The sequence below is a fragment of the Thalassophryne amazonica genome, chromosome 4 (assembly GCF_902500255.1).
Source record: "Thalassophryne amazonica chromosome 4, fThaAma1.1, whole genome shotgun sequence".
NCBI classification, from domain to species: Eukaryota; Metazoa; Chordata; class Actinopteri; order Batrachoidiformes; family Batrachoididae; genus Thalassophryne; species Thalassophryne amazonica.
The window spans coordinates 44554148-44574066 of NC_047106.1; the positions used below are offsets into that span (position 1 = coordinate 44554148).

The 19919-nt window shown below is 41.3% G+C and overlaps 1 protein-coding gene across 1 annotated transcript in view; it reads left to right on the forward strand.

Annotated features, from left to right (window-relative positions):
• chrd (chordin) overlaps nucleotides 1-19919 on the forward strand; it is a 94076-nt gene that overhangs the window by 63948 nt on the left and 10209 nt on the right. Inside the window, exons 13-19 of the mRNA XM_034167800.1 lie at nucleotides 242-483; nucleotides 573-686; nucleotides 3210-3401; nucleotides 3958-4051; nucleotides 4191-4247; nucleotides 4458-4561; nucleotides 12434-12697. Coding sequence (XP_034023691.1) covers nucleotides 242-483; nucleotides 573-686; nucleotides 3210-3401; nucleotides 3958-4051; nucleotides 4191-4247; nucleotides 4458-4561; nucleotides 12434-12697 — 1067 coding nt within the window. The remainder of the gene's footprint in view (nucleotides 1-241; nucleotides 484-572; nucleotides 687-3209; nucleotides 3402-3957; nucleotides 4052-4190; nucleotides 4248-4457; nucleotides 4562-12433; nucleotides 12698-19919) is intronic.

The following is a 19919-nucleotide window of genomic DNA, read 5'->3' on the forward strand; positions in this document are numbered from 1 at the left end:
AGTGGAGGACAAGAGGAGCTGAGAATTTAGTGTTTGATGAAAGAAAAGCTGGAAAAGGAATAAAATTTTTATGACTAGACATATTACCTCATTTACATCAAATCACATTGGAACAAGCTACAATGTGAAAGTTGGACTTGATTAGGCAGAATCCTTAACGTGCTTAAATCAATGTAACACAAAAAAGTTAGAGTTCATTTGTTCTAAAATTTGTAAACCTCATTTCTTCTGTCTCCTACAGACTTCCCCGTCCTCCTGGCTGGTCAGTTTGTGTCCCCACCCGTGGGAACAGGAGCCTCTGGCCACGCCTGGGTGGCAGTGGACAAACATTGTCACCTTCATTATGAGATTATTGTTTCCGGTCTCAGCAAGACTGACGACCTCAGCGTGAACGCTCACCTCCACGGACTGGCTGAGATTGGAGAGATGGATGACACCAGCATGACTCACAAGAGGCTGCTGACTGGCTTCTATGGCTCACAGGTACAATTAAAATAAAACAAAAAGTATAGTATATGTACACAGACATACCCAGAAAAATACCCAGTTTCCTTTCCTCACTGCTTCCACAGGCACAGGGAGTGTTAAAAGACATCAGCATTGAATTACTGCAACACCTGGACCAGGGAACTGCCTTCATCCAGGTCAGCACCAAGCTGAACCCCCGAGGAGAAATACGTGGAATGGTATGTATTTAAAAAAACAAAACAACTCACAACGTCTTCCCCATCTTAAGCATTTAAAAACAAATTAGTTGCATTGTGGTCCTGTAAAAAATGTGATACAAATATGTTCCAACATACTTTATATGTCCATGTCAAAGTGGGCATTTATTGTGTGTTTGGTTGAAAAAAAAATCTATTATTTCCTGAAACTCATACAGTTGAATCATTTTTAAGATTTTTAAGAAATTAATCGAAATTAACTGGGCCAAATGCTTTTTTAAAAAAAGTCCTTGCTAATGCCTCTGCTCATAAGGCCAATTAAAAAAAAAAAAATTGTCTGCACAGCAAGATTTCAAGTTCAAGTGTGGCTTCTGTGAAACAATGTTAGGGCTCCCTCTTGTGTCAATTTACAGCAAAACACGTGCCTTTATTCCTTTTGACATATTGGGAAATGTCCCATTGCTGGATGTAATGTTACCACAGAGAAACCATTGAGATTTGAATTTGGAGCTTTCAATTCAATAATTGTTATTGTGTGCATTAAAAATAAAACAAACAAAAACATATTGCCATTACACTTACATATCCCAGAGCTGCCAACCATCCTGCATTCAGCAGGATTTACTCCCATGTCCTGCGTCCTGCGTGTGTGTGTGTGTGTGTGTGTGTGTGTGTGTGTGTGTGTGTGTGTGTGTGTGTGTGTGTGTGTGTGTGTGTGTGTGTGTGTGTGTGTGGGACGTCAGTTAGTCCCACAGTTGTGTGGTTCCGGGCTACCCCCCAGGCCCCGCTACTTACGCTACGTGCTGTCTCTGTCATGCGTGGGTGTCCTGCATTGTGATGTCAAATGTTGGCAGGTATGTATCGCCATCTGCTGTTCTCGATTTTAAAAATTACTGGCACAAGTCAAAAAAAATTTTTGACCACTTATTGTAAATTCTATATTATTTTAGCCAGGGTTACCAACTTTGGGACCTCAGCTGGAGTGAGATTGCGCATGTCGAAAATGTTTGATGACCCTAACCCTAATTAAAAAAAAAAACAGTCCTCATTTACTAATGAAAATAACAATAGAAGGGAAACTCTGTTTGAGTCTTCTCCTCTCCACATCCATCTTCCTTCCTTTTTCCGAAATATTTTAGCACACTCATCTACAGGCATGTGAGAAACAAATAAAGAAAAATGCTTAAAATGGCTGGAGGTCAGGATGGTCCTGGTTGGGGGATCTGGGGGTCTTCATTAGTCATGATGCAAATTAAGGGTTTTAGTGGCTCATGCTGTTACTGGACTTTTAGGTATTGTTATCCAGACAGGAACAGTTTCTGAGGAATGTTACAACATGAATATTTTGTAAATATACAAAAAATGTACATTTTTTGGCACAAATCATGCATGTATATAAAAATAGGGTGAGTCAAACATGCTTTCAAATTCACACCAATAACCAGCAGCACAGCACAAATGCAATATAACCATCTCAGTGCGCCGAAACAAATGAACGGAACCACACAACCATAACTTTTTTATGACTAATAGCAAAAAAGAAAAGAAAAAAAAGTACAATTCTGCCTCACATTTTAATTAACACCATTAACAAGCTTTAATGTGTTTATGATCTTATAACAATATTTCCATCAAGCTTCATAAAAATCTATTCTGCTGTTTTCAAGCAGTTTGTCTAACAGATAAACAGATTAAAACATTTAGCTCCTTAATGACTCACATTATTCATTTTTTCTGCAAACTAATGTGGATTACCAGGTGATTTATGACCAAATGCTGTTGTTTGTAGCCAAAACAAAGCCACTCAAGGACACTGAGGTGACATATCTTAAAAACACTCATTTTCAGCTTCTTTCACTAACTGTCACTTTAAAAGGATAGAAGCTGCTGCTGTTTGTATGAGTCCCACAGACAAATCAAACATCGGTTTCTGTAACACAGGTCAGAGACATCTAAAACCAGCCTTATCAGGCTGATGTTTTGCTTGTAGCAAAGCAGTTTTTACAAGCGGTGTCACAAAATTGTGTGAGTTTGATGACGTTGAGTATAAAGCCCCGACCATACTATTAAAAGTTCACCTCCCTTCGCAAGAAAATCAAAATATCCAACAACATAGCAATAAAGCAGAAGAAAGTCTGGAATGAAGAAGTGGCCTTTTAAAACTGTCTCTGTGGTTTCCCTCATTCAGCACTCAGTTGACTAGGTGCAAAGCAGGTGGCACCTGTTTGTTGAGGCTTTGTCAAAAACCTTTGCAGGCTTACAGGTGGTGGATGGATTCTTTAGTAATTAGTAACAAAACAAGGGACAACAAACACACATACACACACACGCAGTAGCGTCCAGTTGACTTAATGCCCAACACGTCTCACATAAACAGCTGTCTCTTTTGGAGTACAAAATGCTCCATTTAGGAGCAGTTAACAAGTCGACCTCAAGTTAAATGTAGCTTACATGTCACTAATGTCTTTTTTCTCTTTTACTTTCTCCTTCCGCTCACCATAATCCCACATATTCCATCTTTGCTCTCCCTCACCCTCTGTCCAGGTCCATGTCCCAAACTCCTGTGAGTCAGGCAGCCGAGCGAATGTGGATGACACTGAGTTTGATGACCTTTTTGTGAAGGACCCCGAGGCGCTGAAAAAAGACCCACATACCTGCTTCTTTGAGAACCAGTACCACGCTCACGGCTCCCGCTGGACCCCCAACTATGACAAGTGTTTCTCATGCGGCTGCCAGGTGAGAATGCAGATGAACGGTAGCAATGATGCATTTGGAAGGATGTGTTTTATTTGATTTTGTTTTGTTTATTGAAAGCACCGCAGTTGTGCTAACGTTACAGTACAGGCATGCTACGGTTGTTTTTGTACACATCGCATGATATAGGTCTGGTGTGTTACATCATCAAACTGTGCACTTGTTTTTCCCAATCCTTGTCTCCAAACTTGTCAGGCCTGATTAGCTTAGCAGCTGTCTGAATAATGGAACACCCCCCATTTGGGTTATTATTTGCTGTTAGAACAGGGAAAAATCCAAAATGTGCAGTTATGTGGTTCCTGCGGTCCAGGATTGGGAAACACTACACTAGAGTGATGTGTTACATCATCACACTTCAACAAACCATGTGTTTGACCGGTGCGTTATGTCCTCTGAAAATACCTGCACACTTGCGTGTTTACAGTTTTTGGGGAAACATCACGATTGTCATTGTATATTGTCATGGAAAGAACATTGTGATGTGTTCATGAACACAAATTAATCGCTCTTCATCTCTACACAAATGATACTGCTGCAGAAGCGAACGGTGATCTGTGATCCGGTTATCTGCCCGTCGTTGACATGCTCCAGAACTGTCCACCCTGAGGACAAGTGCTGCCCGATCTGTGACGGTGAGAAACACACACATCACACTCTAATGGTTTTGAATGTCAGCACACATTATTCTTGAGGGCAAAAATTACTTAAAAACTGCTTCCTATAGCGTTCATAAAGTTGAAATTTCTTTATTCTGCTCTTTTTCTTCCTCAGAGAGGAAAGAGCCGAAGGACCTGAAAGCTGTAGGGAGGGTTGATGAACACCTTGAAGGTACATATCACTTCCCCATTTGACTGCCTCTCATTCTTTAATTTAAAAAAAAAACATTGCCTCTGTTTGCCTGTGCTGCACTGTTGCATGTTTTGTTTTCTCTCTAATGCCTTTCATGTCATGTGTTTCTTGTAGATCAAAGCACAGACTGTTTTGGGTATGTTCTTTCTGAGTGTCTTCAGTAAATTCGAATCATCTCTTGTGTCTCAGGTTGTTATTTTGAAGGAGATCAGAAGATGCATGCTCCAGGAACCACATGGCATCCATTTGTGCCTCCCTTTGGTTACATTAAGTGTGCTGTCTGCACTTGCAAAGTAAGGTCACAGTAATATAGTATATAGTTTTCTAAATCCATCTGAATTTACTTCTTTGAAGCTGCCAATGAGTTAATTATCCTCTGTTAGACTAACATGCGAAATATCCCTACCGAAGGTGGCTTTGAGCTTGTGCCGTGGGTCGCCTGTTCGGCGGCATGTGTAAATATCTTCTTCTCCAAAACTGCTAGACTCAATGAAGCTGAAACTTGATGTGCATGTTCCTACCCATGAGGACACCATGTTTGTTCAAGGCATTTCAATCCAATTTCAAATATGACTGCCATGGTGGCCATCTTGCAAATTGCACGTACGGTGCACCGATAAAGTATTCACAGCGCTTCACTTTTTCCACATTTTGTTATGTTGCAGCCTTATTCCAAAATGGATTAAAAATTACAAAAGTCTCAAAATTCTACACACAGTACCCCATAATGACAATGTGATTTTTTTTTATTTTTGCAAATTTACTAAAAAATAAATAACTAAGAAATCACATGTACATAAGTATTCATAGGTTTTGCCACAAAGTACAAAATTGAGCTTAAGTGCATCCTGTTTTTACTGATCATCCTTGAGACGTTTATACAACTTAGTTGGAGTCCACCTGGGGTAAATTCAGTTGATTGGACATGATTTGGAAAGGCACACACCTCTCTACATATAAGATTCCACAGTTGACAGTGCATGTTAGAGCACAAACCAAGCACGAAGTCAAAGGAATTGTCTGTAGACCTCTGAGACAGGATTGTCTCGAGGCACAAATCTGGGGAAGGGTACAGAAACAATTCTGCTGCTTTGAACGTCCCAACGAGCACAGTGGTTTCTATCATCTGTAAATTGAAGAAGTTTGGATCTGGGACACTTCCTAGAGCTGGCCGCTCATCTAAACTAAGCGATCAGAGGAGAAGGGCCTTGGTCAAGGAGGTGACCAAGAACCCGATGGTCACTCAGAGCTCCAGCATTCCACTGTGGAGAGAGGAGAACCTTCCAGAAGGACAACCATCTCTGCAGCAATCCACCAATCAGGCCTGTATGGTAGAGTGGCCAGACGGAAGCCACTTCTTCGTAAAAGGCACACGGTTGCCCTTCTGGAGTTTGGCAAAAAAGGCTCCTGAAGGACTCTCAGACCATGGGAAACAAAATCCTCTGGTCTGATGAGACAAAGATTGAACTCTTTGGCATGAATGCCAGGCGTCATGTTTGGAGGAAACCAGATACCATCTCTACAGTGAAGCATGGTGGTGGCAGCATCATGCTGTGGGGATGTTTTATAAGCACACAGCCAAGATATCAAAGGAGTGGCTTCAGAGCAACTCTGTGAATGTCCTTGAGTGGCCCAGCCAGAGCCCAGACCTGAATCCTATTGATCATCTCTGGAGAGCTCTGAAAGTGACGCTTCAAATCCAACCTGATGGATCTTGAGAGGTGCTGCAAAGAGAAATGAGCAAAACAGCCCAAAGATAGGTACACCAAGCTTGTGGAATCATATTAAAGAAGACTTGAGGCTGTATTTGCTGCCAAAAGTGACAACAAACAAAGTATTGAACAAAGGCTGTGAATACTTATGTACATGTGATTTCTTAGTTTTTTATTTTTAATAAATTTGCAAAAATTAAAAAAAACCTTTTCATGATGTCATTATGGGGTGTTGTGAGTAGAATTTTGAGGAAAAAATGAATTTACCTTATTTTGTAATAAGGCTATAACCTAACAGACTGTGTAAAAGGTGAAGCGCTGCGAATACTTTCCAGATGCACTGTATTGCAATTTGTCAGCCATTTATGCAGCAGTTTAGCTGAAAGTTGCTCCATGGGTAGCGGTCAGCAATCCTAAAAACATAACTGACAGGTTTTGTGGGTTTTCAGTTTTGACCTTGATGTGACCTCTGGACTGTGGTCACACCCAATTTTCCAGTTGTCACTTTAAATATATTTTCCTCAGAAACCACTGAACAATGAAGATGAAACTTGGTGTGCGTGTTCCTACTCATGAGGACACCAAAGTTTCTTTGAGGTGTTCTGATCTTATTTTTAAATATGGCCACTCTGGCCAGTGGCGGTCCTAGCCTGTTTGGCGCCCTGGGCGAGCAACCCCACCGGCGCCCCCCCCCCCCCCCCCCCCCAATGCAATCACGGCAGCAGGGCATACTGCGTTACTCCACTTGGGTAATAAGCACCCTCTGCCTACTGTGTGGTTTCTGCCATTGTCTGACAGACAGGTTTTAACCGGAGGATCCCCCCACCATCACAGGCACAATCAGAATTTCTTTTCAATTTTTATTTGAAGAAACGTAGAAGAAACTTAAATATTACTATAAACATAACCAAAAACAAAAAACAAACTAATACTGCGTAAGTTAAAAGTATAACACACAAAGAAGAAAATAAATAATGTAGAAATAAATACAAAAAATAAATGCAATAAAAATATTACTGTAAACAAACATCAAGACAAAAATAAACTGTAATACTGTGTAAGTTAAAAGTATAAAATACAAATAAAAAATAAATACTGTAGAAATAAAATAAAAAAATAAAAATAAATAAAATAAGGCATTTCTAAATTGCACCAATATAAAACCATTTGAGAAATTATGTGTACAATGGCACTTTGATAAACACATAAATCTCACTGCACAACTGGAGGAAGGTCTGAACTTTTTTATAGGACAATTTACAGTATTTCACATTTTGGGGAACAAAATGAATTGCACAACTGTTGTGTAAAGTCCTATCCTTCATTAATAATAATTCAATAAGAGATAATTCAATAAGAGACTACTAACTACACTATTACTTTTCAAACAAGAAATACAAATTAAAATGTACAAATGAACACTGTAGAAAACCTATTTGCTGGTACTGTACTTTGAACAACAAGATATAGTTTAATGTGCAGCAGGTTACAGCCTACGTAACACATTTCACACAACAAGAAATGACACAGCTTCTGCTTACCTTTATCATTTGCTCATTTCTCCTCTTCTTCTTTTCTCTTTTTCCTAAACTGCGCACCTGATGGCTTTGCCCTTTTCTTTTCCATCTTCCATAATACGCACTGAAGCGGAATAGATTATCACCCCCGCCCATCCCCAGGGTTGCCAGATTGACAGTTGCCAGCACCAACACAACAAAACCTCCTCCAAACCTCCAGAACCTGTTACCTGTCTGTCAGACCATGGCAGAAATCTACATGCACCACACACCAGGCAGAGGGCGCTCATTACCCACAAGTGGAGTATAGCAGTAGGCACTGCTGCAGCGATTGCAATGCATTTGGGGGGACCGGGGGTCGGTCATGCCACCCCACATAACAAGCCGCCCTGGGCGGCTGCCCATATCACCCATATCAGAAACCGCTTCTGACTCTGGCACCCATCTTCAAAATCTCATATAGCCATTTGTCAGGCATTTGTGCAGCACTTGAGCTGGAATTTGCTACATGGGTAGCTATCATCAAGCCTAACAATTTTTGACAGGTTTTGCAAAATTTCTAATTTTGACTTTGATATGACCCCTGGACTGTGACCATGCCCACTTTTCTAGTTGTCACTTTAAACATCATCTTCCCCTAAAGTACTGAATCAATGGAGCTGAAATTTGGTGTACTTGTCCCTACCCATGAGGACACCAAAGTTTATTTGAGGTGTTCCGATTTGATTTCAGATATGGTCACCATGGTGGCCAGCTTGAAAATCGCATATTTGTCAGCGACAAATTTGTCAGCCATTTATGCAGCATTTAAGATGGAATTTGCACCATGGGTAGCAATCAGCAAACGAAAAAATGAAATCTTATGGGTTTTTTTTGTGAATTTTTAGCTTACTTAAACCAAAAGTATGGTGGGCTTCTGTCGTGGGTCACCTGGCTGTCGGCATTGGCGTCAGATTAGGCAGCGTCATGTGTAAACATCTTCTCTGAAATTGCAGACCCAATGAACTGCAACTTGGCATAAATGTTTCATCCTATAAGGACACCAAAGTTTGTTCAAGGCATTCCAATCTGATGTCAAATATGGCTGCCATGGGTCATATTGCAGATGCCACCAAGAGCCATTGACCAGCAGTTTTTAAAGATATTGAGCTCAATTCTGGTACAAGGGTAGCTAGTGGCTAGCCTCAAAACATATCTGATGGCTTCTTAAGAATGTTTTAATTTTGACCTTAATGCCATGCCCACTTTTCTAGCTGAAATTAATTAATTAATTGGTCATTAATTAATTAATTAATTTCATTTATATAGCGCTAAATCACAACAAAGTTACCTCAAGGCGCTTCACACAAGTAAGGTCTAACCTTACCAACCCCCAGAGCAAACACACAGGCGACAGTGGTAAGGAAAAACTCCCTCTGATGATTTGAGGAAGAAACCTCAAGCAGACCAGACTCAAAGGGGTGGCCCTCTGCTTGGGCCATGCTATCGACACAATTGACAAAACAATTTACAAAACAAATATACAGGAAATTTTGCCGGTGCACAGGATCAGAGGGTTGCAGAAGTAGACACCACTCCCATGTCTGGCTAGAGCTGCACCTCAAACAGAGAGAAAAACAGAATAAGGCATCAGAAAGACAACAAATACAGTATAATTTGTCACCATTATGCAACAAGAAAAACAGAAGAAATACTAAGGTGATCACTAGCCACTAGCCCTAAGCTTCATTAAAAGACCCAGACTTTGGATAAAGTTGAGGCCACGGTCCAGTCCGTTTCCTAATAAAATGAATTTAAAAGGGTAAAAAGCATAGTAACACACTATGCCACTACGCTAGACATACGAAAGGGAAAATAAGTGCAACTTAAGTCTGGACTTAAGAGAAAGCTCTGTGACCCGCAGACTTATTATTCACCCTAGGGACACAAAGTAGTCCTGCACCCTGAGAACGCAGAGCCTGGGCCGGTGCGTAGGGTTTAATTAGGTCAGCTAAGTAGGAAGGTGCCAGTCCATGAACAGTTTTATAGTTTAGTAGGAGAACCTTAAAATCTGATCTCACAGGGACAGGAAGCCAGTGAAGAGATGCCAAAATGGGTGTAATGTGGTCAAACTTTCTGCTTCCTGTCAAAAGTCTGGCAGCAGCGTTTTGAACCAGTTGGAGACTCCTAATGCTGGACTGCGGTAAACCAGAAAATAGAACATTGCAGTAGTCCAGTCTAGAAGAGACAAATGCATGAATCAGGGTCTCAGCATCAGCCATAGACAGGATGGGATGAATCTTCGCTATATTTCGCAGGTGGAAGAAAGCAGTCCTCATAATATCTCTAATGTGAGGGTCAAAGGACAACGTCGGATCAAAAATTACGCCAAGGTTCCTCACTTTGTCAGTGTGATGTATGACACACAAGCCTAGGCTAAGCGTTAGCTGGTCCAAGAACCATCATTTCAGTCTTATCGGAGTTTAAAAGTAGGAAATGGCTACATCCAGCTTTTCACTGATGCAAGGCAATCTTCTAAGGATTTTATGTGGATGAGATTACCAGCAGTCATCGGCATGCATAACTGAGTATCATCAGCATAGCAATGAAAGGTAATCCCAAAACGCTGCAATATGTGCCCAAGGGGTGCTATATAAAGAGAGAAAAGCAGGGGCCTAAGACGGACCCCTGTGGAACCCCAAATTTCATGTCACTAAGGTTAGAGGTAGAGTTATTGTACAAAACACAGTGAGAACGACTGGTCAGGTATGACGTCAACCATGCAAGGGCACTCCCATTAATCCCAAAATGAATCTACAGCCTGAGTAGAATATGATGATCCACAGTATCAAATACAGCACTACGATCTAGCAGCACCAGAACCGTAGTGGTGTCCGAATCCATTGCAAGCAGAAGATCATTCACCACTTTAGTGAGAGCTGTCTCTGTGGAATGATATTTTCTAAAAGCAGACTGCAGTGACTCAAAAAGATTATTCTCAGTAAGGTGGTCCAGGAGCTGCCATGAAACCACTTTTTCCAGAATTTTAGAGCAAAATGAAAAGTTCCTCACCTTTAGAGATAGGGTGAGGAGCTCGGTCACTCGGGTCAAAAGGATTCAGTTGAGGTGGCTCGGGCATCTTTTCCGGATGCCCCCTGGACGCCTCACTGGAGAGGTGTTTCGGGCACGTCCCACTGGGAGGTAGCCCCGGGGAAGAGCCAGGACACGCTGGAGGGACTATATGTCTCGGCTGGCTTGGGAATGCCTTGGGGTTCCCCCGGAGGAGCTGGGGGAGGTGTGTGTGGATCGGGAGGTCTGGGCGGCTTTGCTTGAGCTGCTGCCCCCGCGACCCGACTCCGGATAAAGCGGAAGAAAATGGATGGATGAATGATTTGATATCAGCCTATAGTTTTTCAATACACTAGTGTCAAGATTAGAGTAGTGGTCTTAAGTATTGGTTTAATCACTGCAGATTTGAAACATTTAGATCCAGAGGTTAATGAGAAATTAATAATTTCCAGCGCAGTTGGCCCAAGAATCGGCCACAGATCCTTAAACAGTTTTGTTGGTATAGGATCAAATAAGCGCAGTGATAAATAAGGTTGTTCCACTAAACACGGCAGCAGTGATCAGAAACCATGATGCAAGAGGCATGATGTTAGTATTTGTGACAGCAATCCAGGGTATTTCCACTAATGTGTGTTAAATCCTTAATGCATTACTGAAATTCTAAAGCATCCACAATTTCCATAAATGAATTGCAGAGGGAATCAGAAGGCTTAGTTATATGAATGCTGAAGACACCAATAACCAGAATGCTATCTGCACGAGTCAACAAGTTAGAGATGAACTCACCAAATTCATCTAAGAATTCAGAGTATGGACCAGGGTGCCTATATACAGTGACAAAGTAATACAGCTGATTTTTATTCTTCTCACCTTGGCAAGACATAGCATTGTGGGCAGAGTGGAGAGTCAGATGTTCAAACAAGTGATATTTGTGACCCCTAACAGCTAATAACGAAACCTAAATTTATAAATTTTTAATTTTGACCTTTTGACCTTTGAAACTGTGATGTCTTCTCTTTTTGTGTCTTCCCTTCATGTACATAGTATACATGATACTGTATCACTTTTGACAAACTCTGCTTATCTGATATTAATGTTCATTATGTTCAATATGTTTATTATTATTATTATTATTATTATTATTATTATTATTATTATTATATTTTTTTACAAAATGACAAACTCTACTTACCTAATATTAATATATATGCATAAATATGTTCAAGAATTATTATTATTATTATTGTTGTTATTATTGGGCTATTTTCAACACAGTTTTGTAGTGATGGACTAACACACCCACTCATCAACATTTTTACTGTCTAAGCGCTGCACTGTTGCCACCAAAAAAGTGGCCATTTTTCATCTTTAAAAATGCTAAATTTCTTTTGGATTGTTTAAGTGGTCTCCTGCAAATTATGTTAAAATTTTATGAATTCTTACAATAATTTTATCAGCAATCTTCTATGTATTATCACGTACTGGATACTATACATAACAAGCAAACAATCTGTTGAGGCAGGTATTTTTAGACATTTCAAGTTTGATTTAGTTTTTTATTTTTTAATGGAAAAAGCACATGGTTACCCCACTGAGTTCGGTCTGCTTCAGATTTCTTCCCATTAAAAAAAAGACAGGGATTTTTTCTTTAACATGGTTGCCAGTGTGCTTGCTCAAAGTTGGGTAAAGTTAGACATTACTCCTGTGTAGCACCTTGGTGTGATAAAATGTTGTGTGCTCTCGAAAATAAATTGAATTCAACTGTTTTTCTTTTGACCCATTTATGGAAAAAAAACCCAAAACGTCAAATGCTCAATGTTTGCACAGGACTGCACAAATATGCAAAATAGTGTGTTAATTTATTCATAAGTTATCATTGCATCCACAGGGGTCAACAGGTGAGGTACACTGTGAGAAGGTGACGTGTCCTGTGCTGACCTGCAGTCACCCGGTGAGACGTAGTCCCTCTGACTGCTGTAAGGAGTGTCCGGATGAGGACAGGGGCCCTGCAGGCTTCGAACACAGTGACATGATGCAAGCTGACAGCCCCCGACACTGCAAGTTTGGCAAGAACTATTACCATAACAGTGACAACTGGCACCCCTGGGTTCCGCTGGTCGGGGAGATGAAGTGCATCAACTGCTGGTGTGATGTGAGTATTAGGAGAGCCGAAAAAGGTCACTTTTCTGACAGTTATACATAGCTACTGGTAGCATCACATCCATTTGCTACCCAGGTGCCATGGTAAAGGTCAAATGTATGGTAAACAACCAGGTGTGAAAAACTAGAGAAAAGCTATACCGCTACCTGTTCAGATTTAAATTTGCCTGGAGTGGAAAAGTTTTCCTATAAGTTGCTCTTAATTTTCTAATGTGTGTGATCACATCCTGCAGCGAACTGTTCACTATACAGAAATCTTTTGCTTTGAAAGCAGGTGGATCTGTTCCCTTGTTTTTTTTCATTTAGCTCTGTGATTACAAACTGACTCAGCTTTTTGATATATTTATTTCCAGTGGTGGGCACACTTCCAATAATCCGATAACAGATAATTATCGAAGATAATGTTTTCATTATCGGATTATCTTTTAAGATAAATTTAAAAACCATCATCGGACTAATTATCTTCCGATGAATTACTGTCCGATACCTTTTAGACCCATAACGTACTAAACTAAGCTGAACAGTGAAAAACATTTTTAAAACTGTTAAAGCTGTTGAGATCTACCTGTTAAAAATTTCCTAATAAGCATGTTGTTCTACCCTCTGCAATCAGAAACCACTCTATCGTCTGTAAGCAAAGGAGAACTGGTAACCCAAAAAAAAAGTCATTTCCTTTAATCCCATACTAACATAATCGCAATGTCACCAAGTCATCCAGAGGCATGCATGTTTAACTTATGGTTCAAATTTTAACCACTCATTTTAGACAAGTTATTTAAAATTATTGTCATGTCTGAAGTTTATAAAGTGAAAATATCAGATATATGTTTTCGTTTTAAAGTAATGTGCTAATGTTTAAGGTTTTGTGAGCACATGCTGTGCCAGGCAGCAATGCATTATGGGTAGCATAAGGTAATCTCAGACGTTCACGACAGAACAAATGTATTTCAGACACTCTGTTCAGGGTCCACAGATAACAGCATTAAACTCTAGTGCCTAAAACTCTCGTGAATATATTCTCTGGGTTTATAGACGTTAGTGCATTTGCGTTTGTTAAATTCCACGCATCGTAAATATAGCAGACACGGATTATCTGGAATTTTGTTTGACATTTTTTCAAGGCCGCTACTGCCGTCTACTGGCCAGGAGTGTTCATGGCAGTATTAAACGTCTGGGTACATGGCTGCTCTCAGTGTTGGTATTGTCCATTGTCCAGGCGCTTTTTGTGTGCATATATGTTAACTTTGTATTCTAAAACTACGGTTAGAAGTAATTCCGACTCCTTATCGGTCCACACGAATGAGGTTGGCGCCATGTTTTTAGTTTTTGTGGAAGTGACGACAAGAGAATAAGGCTCCTGATTGGATAGAATTTTAATCAGTACCGCCACCCAAAGGTTTGGCAGACTAATTACAACACATTTATACGGTTCGACGTGGATGGATTTTTTTTTTTAAACGACGTAGTGTGGATGAAGTTTTTTCCCCAAACTGAAAGGGTAAGATATTCGGTTTTACAAATACCCGACAACGTGTGTACATGGCCTTATGTCTGTGAAAGGCACTATATAAATAAATTGACTTACTTACTAATATTGAGTGCACGTTTTACAACATCATAAAAGTTTTAAAACATGCAATTGCGATGACACTTCCAGGACTCCGTAAAAATGCCTGTTTTTACAAATAAAAATGGAATATTTTACAAAAGCACATTTATCTTTAAACCAACACACGACACACGTCACATTAACGTGTTGGTTTACATAATGGATTACTGAACCAATCACTGTTTAGCACTTTTACCCAGAATGCTTTGCGGTCTGTGTTTGTTACAAAACCTCAGAATTAGTGCCTTATTCAACATTAAACGATATATGTTATATTTTAACTTTGTACAAATGACAGAATTGCCATTAATGGAGTTATTCTATCAGTATTTTCAAAAGTATGACTTTATTTTTCAAGACCTCCGCCTGACCGGAGTGTTGAAATTGATAGGGAGCTGGCCTTATGGCTGCTCTTGGTTTGGCTCTGTGGTGGGAGCGCTGTTGTAAACAAGAGCTTCCAGCAGGGGCAAAATCTTGAAAGAAAAATGATTATGATTAGTAAAGAGTTGATTTCGTGGGTGCTCTCAGGATTTGTCTGTGTTGCTTCCTGCAGGGGGCAGCATGGTCAAACATTCTTGCTTATTCTTTAGGTTTTTTACTGCTTTTGATGCTTTCAAAAGCGATCGTGTTAAAAATCAATTTCAGCTCTTTAGTAACTGCAGATGTCCCATAGACAACACCGGAAATTATCGGTTATCGATTATCTGTAACTTCCGATACATTTTTGGGTGGTTTATCGGTTTATCTTTAAAAGTTTGAAGTTTGAATCTTGAAGTTAATTTTTTGGTTATCTGTGCCCACCACTGTTTATTTCCCAGTTCATGTGGATGCAGTGTGTTCAACTCTGGTGTCCTTAAGTGGTCATTTGTCTTTAGCATATTAGCTCCTAGAAGATTCTCCAACTTTTCCAAGCTAGCATTAGAGTGCAGTCCTGTGTCCTTTCAGCAGCCATTTATTATGAGCTTATCAGGTCCTATGATCCTCCTACTGTATGGTTGCGAGACAAAGATGCTAAACAGTGACCTAAGCCCATAATAGTCATCCTCTTTGGAGGATCCTTAAGTACTGCTAGAACAACTGAAATGACTTTGAATCAAATGAATGGGTACTTAAGAGCATTGTCAGGGAGCACCAGCTACAACATTTTGGCCGTGTAGCGCATTTATCTGTGCCTTAGCCCCTGTGTCTATAGATAATTTTTTTCTGGTGGAAAAGGACTGAGAGTGTCCACAAACAGTTCATCATAGTAGTTTCATCAGTTTCAGTCCTGAAAAAACAAACAAACAAAAAAAAACACCTGTGTGTGAGATGTTTTTCTATGACAATAAACAGCCTGCGTTGTGGATGCACATAAGCAGTTAAAAATGAAGGAATAAAATAACAATAAACAGCTAATGGCTAGTGTATAATGTATAATGTTAAAAAGTACTCACCCTCAGCAAGAACCAAGAATCTTACAAGCTGCTATCATGGATGAGTTTTTTTTTTCTCTATTTTGAGTTACAAAAATCTTCAGGCATCCTCTTGGTTGCCTGAAGAGGAGCTGCAGTGACAGTGTCTTTGTTATGTTTCGGACGCGGTCGGAGCACCGACCCAGTGTTTGAAAGGACCCAGCATAAAATAAGCAGAGCACGGTTCAAAGTATAACAGAATTTAATAAACATAACAGTGAGTGACGTGCTAAACAACTAAAACGTCCGCGGTCTGGTGAGGTGAAAACACGGCGCGCTCTCAACAGCGCAAACGGTCCGGAGCCACAGCAGTTCGGACCCAGGGACCCCGCCGACACCCCCCAGGTGGCCGCGACAAACCAAGTCTGTGAAGAAAGAAAACATGGAGGTGAGTCCAACTCCACACAACTCAAAGGTGAGACACAACTCAAAGGTGCACGCAATCAGCAAACACTTCCTGGCTTAAATCTATACATCAGCTTCTCACCCTGCAGGCACGGAACAACTCAGTTCAAATCTCCACTGCAGCAGAAGCTGATTAGACAATTAGCATAACGTGACAGCTCAATAACACAAGGTGTGAGGGACACCAAATCCACTGTCATTACTTCATAAAAGTCACCAAAACCAAATTACCTCAGGAAGTGTGCTGAAGAGCGTGAGACCTCACCCAATCCTCCTTCACAGACTGTGGCATCAAACCTGGAGCGGTCGCTGCATCCGTAATGGTGAGATTGTTCTCCTGACGTCGATCTCACAGAGTCTGCTCACAAGGTCGAGTCTCTGGCAATCACACACTGTGCATTCAAGGTTTAAATGCAGCAATCTCTGATCAAGACAAAATACACCACAGCTGTGAGTCCTGATGACCTGCATGTGAAAACAAGCCTCAGGTGTTCAGGGTGAGGTCCTAATGCTCAGCCACTCAGTCCTGAATGCATACCACCTGGTGGGAGAAACAGAAAACAAAAACCAAGCCAGCCAAACACCCCAGCCCACAACAGTACCCCACCCTCACGGGAAGCCTCCCGGCGACCACACGGACCTGGGCCAGAAAAAAACAAAGCCCCCCTCCAGGGACCATGGCTGGAATGTTGGCTGGGAACAAAAACACCTCCTTCAGCTTCAGTTTCAGCTCCTTGTGCTGACGATCCAGCTGGGAAAGGCCCGTCTCCAGGAGCTGTGCGTTACTGTGCTCTGACGACAGCTCCATCATCAGCTGCTCCACCTGCAATGTTAATTTCTTCATGCAGTCATTGATCATCTCAATGTTGAGCCTCTCCAGCTCTTCCCTCAGCTGGATAACGCACGCTTCCAGCCGCCTCTTCTCTGTCAACAGGGAACTCCGTGCTGAGACCATCACTCTCATCCTGGAGCTCATCCTTTCCCACCCTGAGCCTCTCTGCAGCAGACTGCTCCGCAGCTGACACTCCAGTGCAGAGACATCCTTTGTTGACTTTAATGGTCTTGCCCTCTGTTTCATTTAGCAAACCTGTTAGAGTCTCCACCTTTGCGTTCATTCCTGTCGACTCTTGCTTTAGTTGTTCACTTTGCATAATTTTGGCCAGGAGTTCTTGAACCTGTGCACTCAGCCTTCTTCCAACTATGTGTTAAAGTCTGCTTAGTCATAAAACAAAAAAAAGACAAACACAAACAACCATACCAACCCCCCCTCCCCAGAGGACCGTCCCATCAAACCCCGGGAAGAGGAGAAAAGAAAAAACACAACCCAAACTTAAGCTTGCAAACAAAAAAAACGCTAACACCCCCCCGGACGACATGTAGGGACCAACACCCCCCAGAGGACATCCCGCCAGCTCCAGGAGTAATAACCACAGCCGAGGTCCCTCTGGGATCCAAAGTCACCCATGGGGGACTTTCTCACCCTGCAGGCACGGAACAACTCAGTTCAAATCTCCACTGCAGCAGAAGCTGATTAGACAATTAGCATAACGTGACAGCTCAATAACACAAGGTGTGAGGGACACCAAATCCACTGTCATTACTTCATAAAAGTCACCAAAACCAAATTACCTCAGGAAGTGTGCTGAAGAGCGTGAGACCTCACCCAATCCTCCTTCACAGACTGTGACGTCAAACCTGGAGCGGTCGCTGCGTCCGTAATGGTGAGATTGTTCTCCTGACGTCGATCTCACACGTCTGCTCACAAGGTCGAGTCTCTGGCAATCACACACTGTGCATTCAAGGTTTAAATGTAGCAATCTCTGATCAAGACAAAATACACCACAGCTGTGAGTCCTGATGACCTGCATGTGAAAACAAGCCTCAGGTGTTCAGGGTGAGGTCCTAATGCTCAGCCACTCAGTCCTGAATGCAAGCCAAGCCAGCCAAACACCCCAGCCCACAACAGTCTTTTTGAAAAGTTACGGATGTAACTTCATTGCTCAGCTAAACCTGACTTGAGTACCACGTGAACTCCAAAAATAAGGGCTCCGCTGAACGGGTTGAGATTTAATATACAGTGGGATAAAAAAGTATTTAGTCAGTCCCTGATTGTGCAAGTTCTCCTACTTAGAAAGATGAGAGAGGTCTGTAATTTTCATCATATGTAGGTACACTTCAATTATGAGAGACAAAATGAGAAAAAAAAATCCAGAAAATCACATTGTAGGATTTTTAAAGAGTTTATTTGTAAATTATGGTGGAAAAAAGTATTTGGTCAATAAATAAATAAATAAATAATGCAGGTGATTTCGGCATGCAGCAGATGATAAACATTTTTTTTTTTCCCAGTTCTGTGGTGTCATAATTGACTTATGAAAGGTACATACATTTCAAATCTGAAAAATGACACGAGGGACTGAATATATCAGTTATTTTTAAAATAAATATTGATTCCTTTTTGAAAGCAGTTAATGTACGTTAACAGCGTAACACGTTATTATTAAATATTAAAACCATTCACAGGAGTAAATACAGTGGGACAAAAAAGTATTTAGTCAGTCCCTGATTTTGCAAGTTCTACATAGAAAGATGAGAGAGGTCTGTAATTTTCAACATAGCTACACTTCAACTGTGAGAGACAAAATGAGAAAACAAAATCCAGGAAATCACATTGTAGGATTTTTAAAGAATTTATTTGTAAATTATGCTGGAAAATAAGTATTTGGTCAATAACAAAAGTTCAACTCAATACTTTGTAACATAATCTTTGTTGGCAATGACAGAGGTCAAATGTTTCCTTTAAGTCTTCACCGGGTTTGCACACACTGTAGCTGGTATTTTGGCCCATTCCTCCATGCAGATCTCCTCTAAAGCAGTGATGTTTTGGGGCTGTCGCTGGGCAACATGGACTTTCAACTCCCTCCACAGATTTTCCATGGGGTTGATGTCTGGAGACTGGCTTGGCCACTACAGGACCTTGAAATGCTTTTTACGGAGCCACTCCTTCGTTGCCCGAGCGGTGTTTGAGATCATTGTGTTGGGGAAAGTGTAATTCACGGACCCACAACAGGGGGCGGAAATGAACGGTCAATAGATAATCCAATAAATACAATTTATTGCGGCAAAAGTGCACAACAGGTCAAATACTGCTTTTACACAGTCAATCACAAGATACAATAAGTGACGTGTGGGCAGGCCCGAGGGTAGGAGACGCCTATCCAGAGAAGAGCCGGGGCCCACAAGGTTCCGCCGCCAACAGAGACCTGCAGTATACCGAAGCCGCCAAGTCCCGAGTCCCCAGGTGGCCTCTGCTTCCAGCTGTCAGATCCGGTACTGCTTGCAGGAACAAAAACAGGTTAAGGGTGGGTGTGTGGACACCCAGTAAACAGTCAGCAAAAATAAGTTCTCACTGTAGTAGGGTGGGAAAAACACCTCCACCACCTACACAGGAAACAGTTCGTGTAGAGCCTGAAAAGTACTACTTAGCTGGTTTGGAGTGAGGGGTGAAGACGTCACTCCTCCACTAACCACAAACCCAGCTCCCAGCTGGCAGTAGTAGACAGGAACTCCTGCAAAACTTAGAAAAAGAGAACATGTGCGTACGGCACAGTCAAACGGCTGAGAGGTTACCTGTGAGGTAAGCTGATATCTCGGCAGAGATGTGGTGTCCTCCAGTCTTTTATGGGATGGGATGGTGATGAGATGATTACTGACAGCTGTTAGTCCTGGCTCCTGGGTGGTAAATGCTC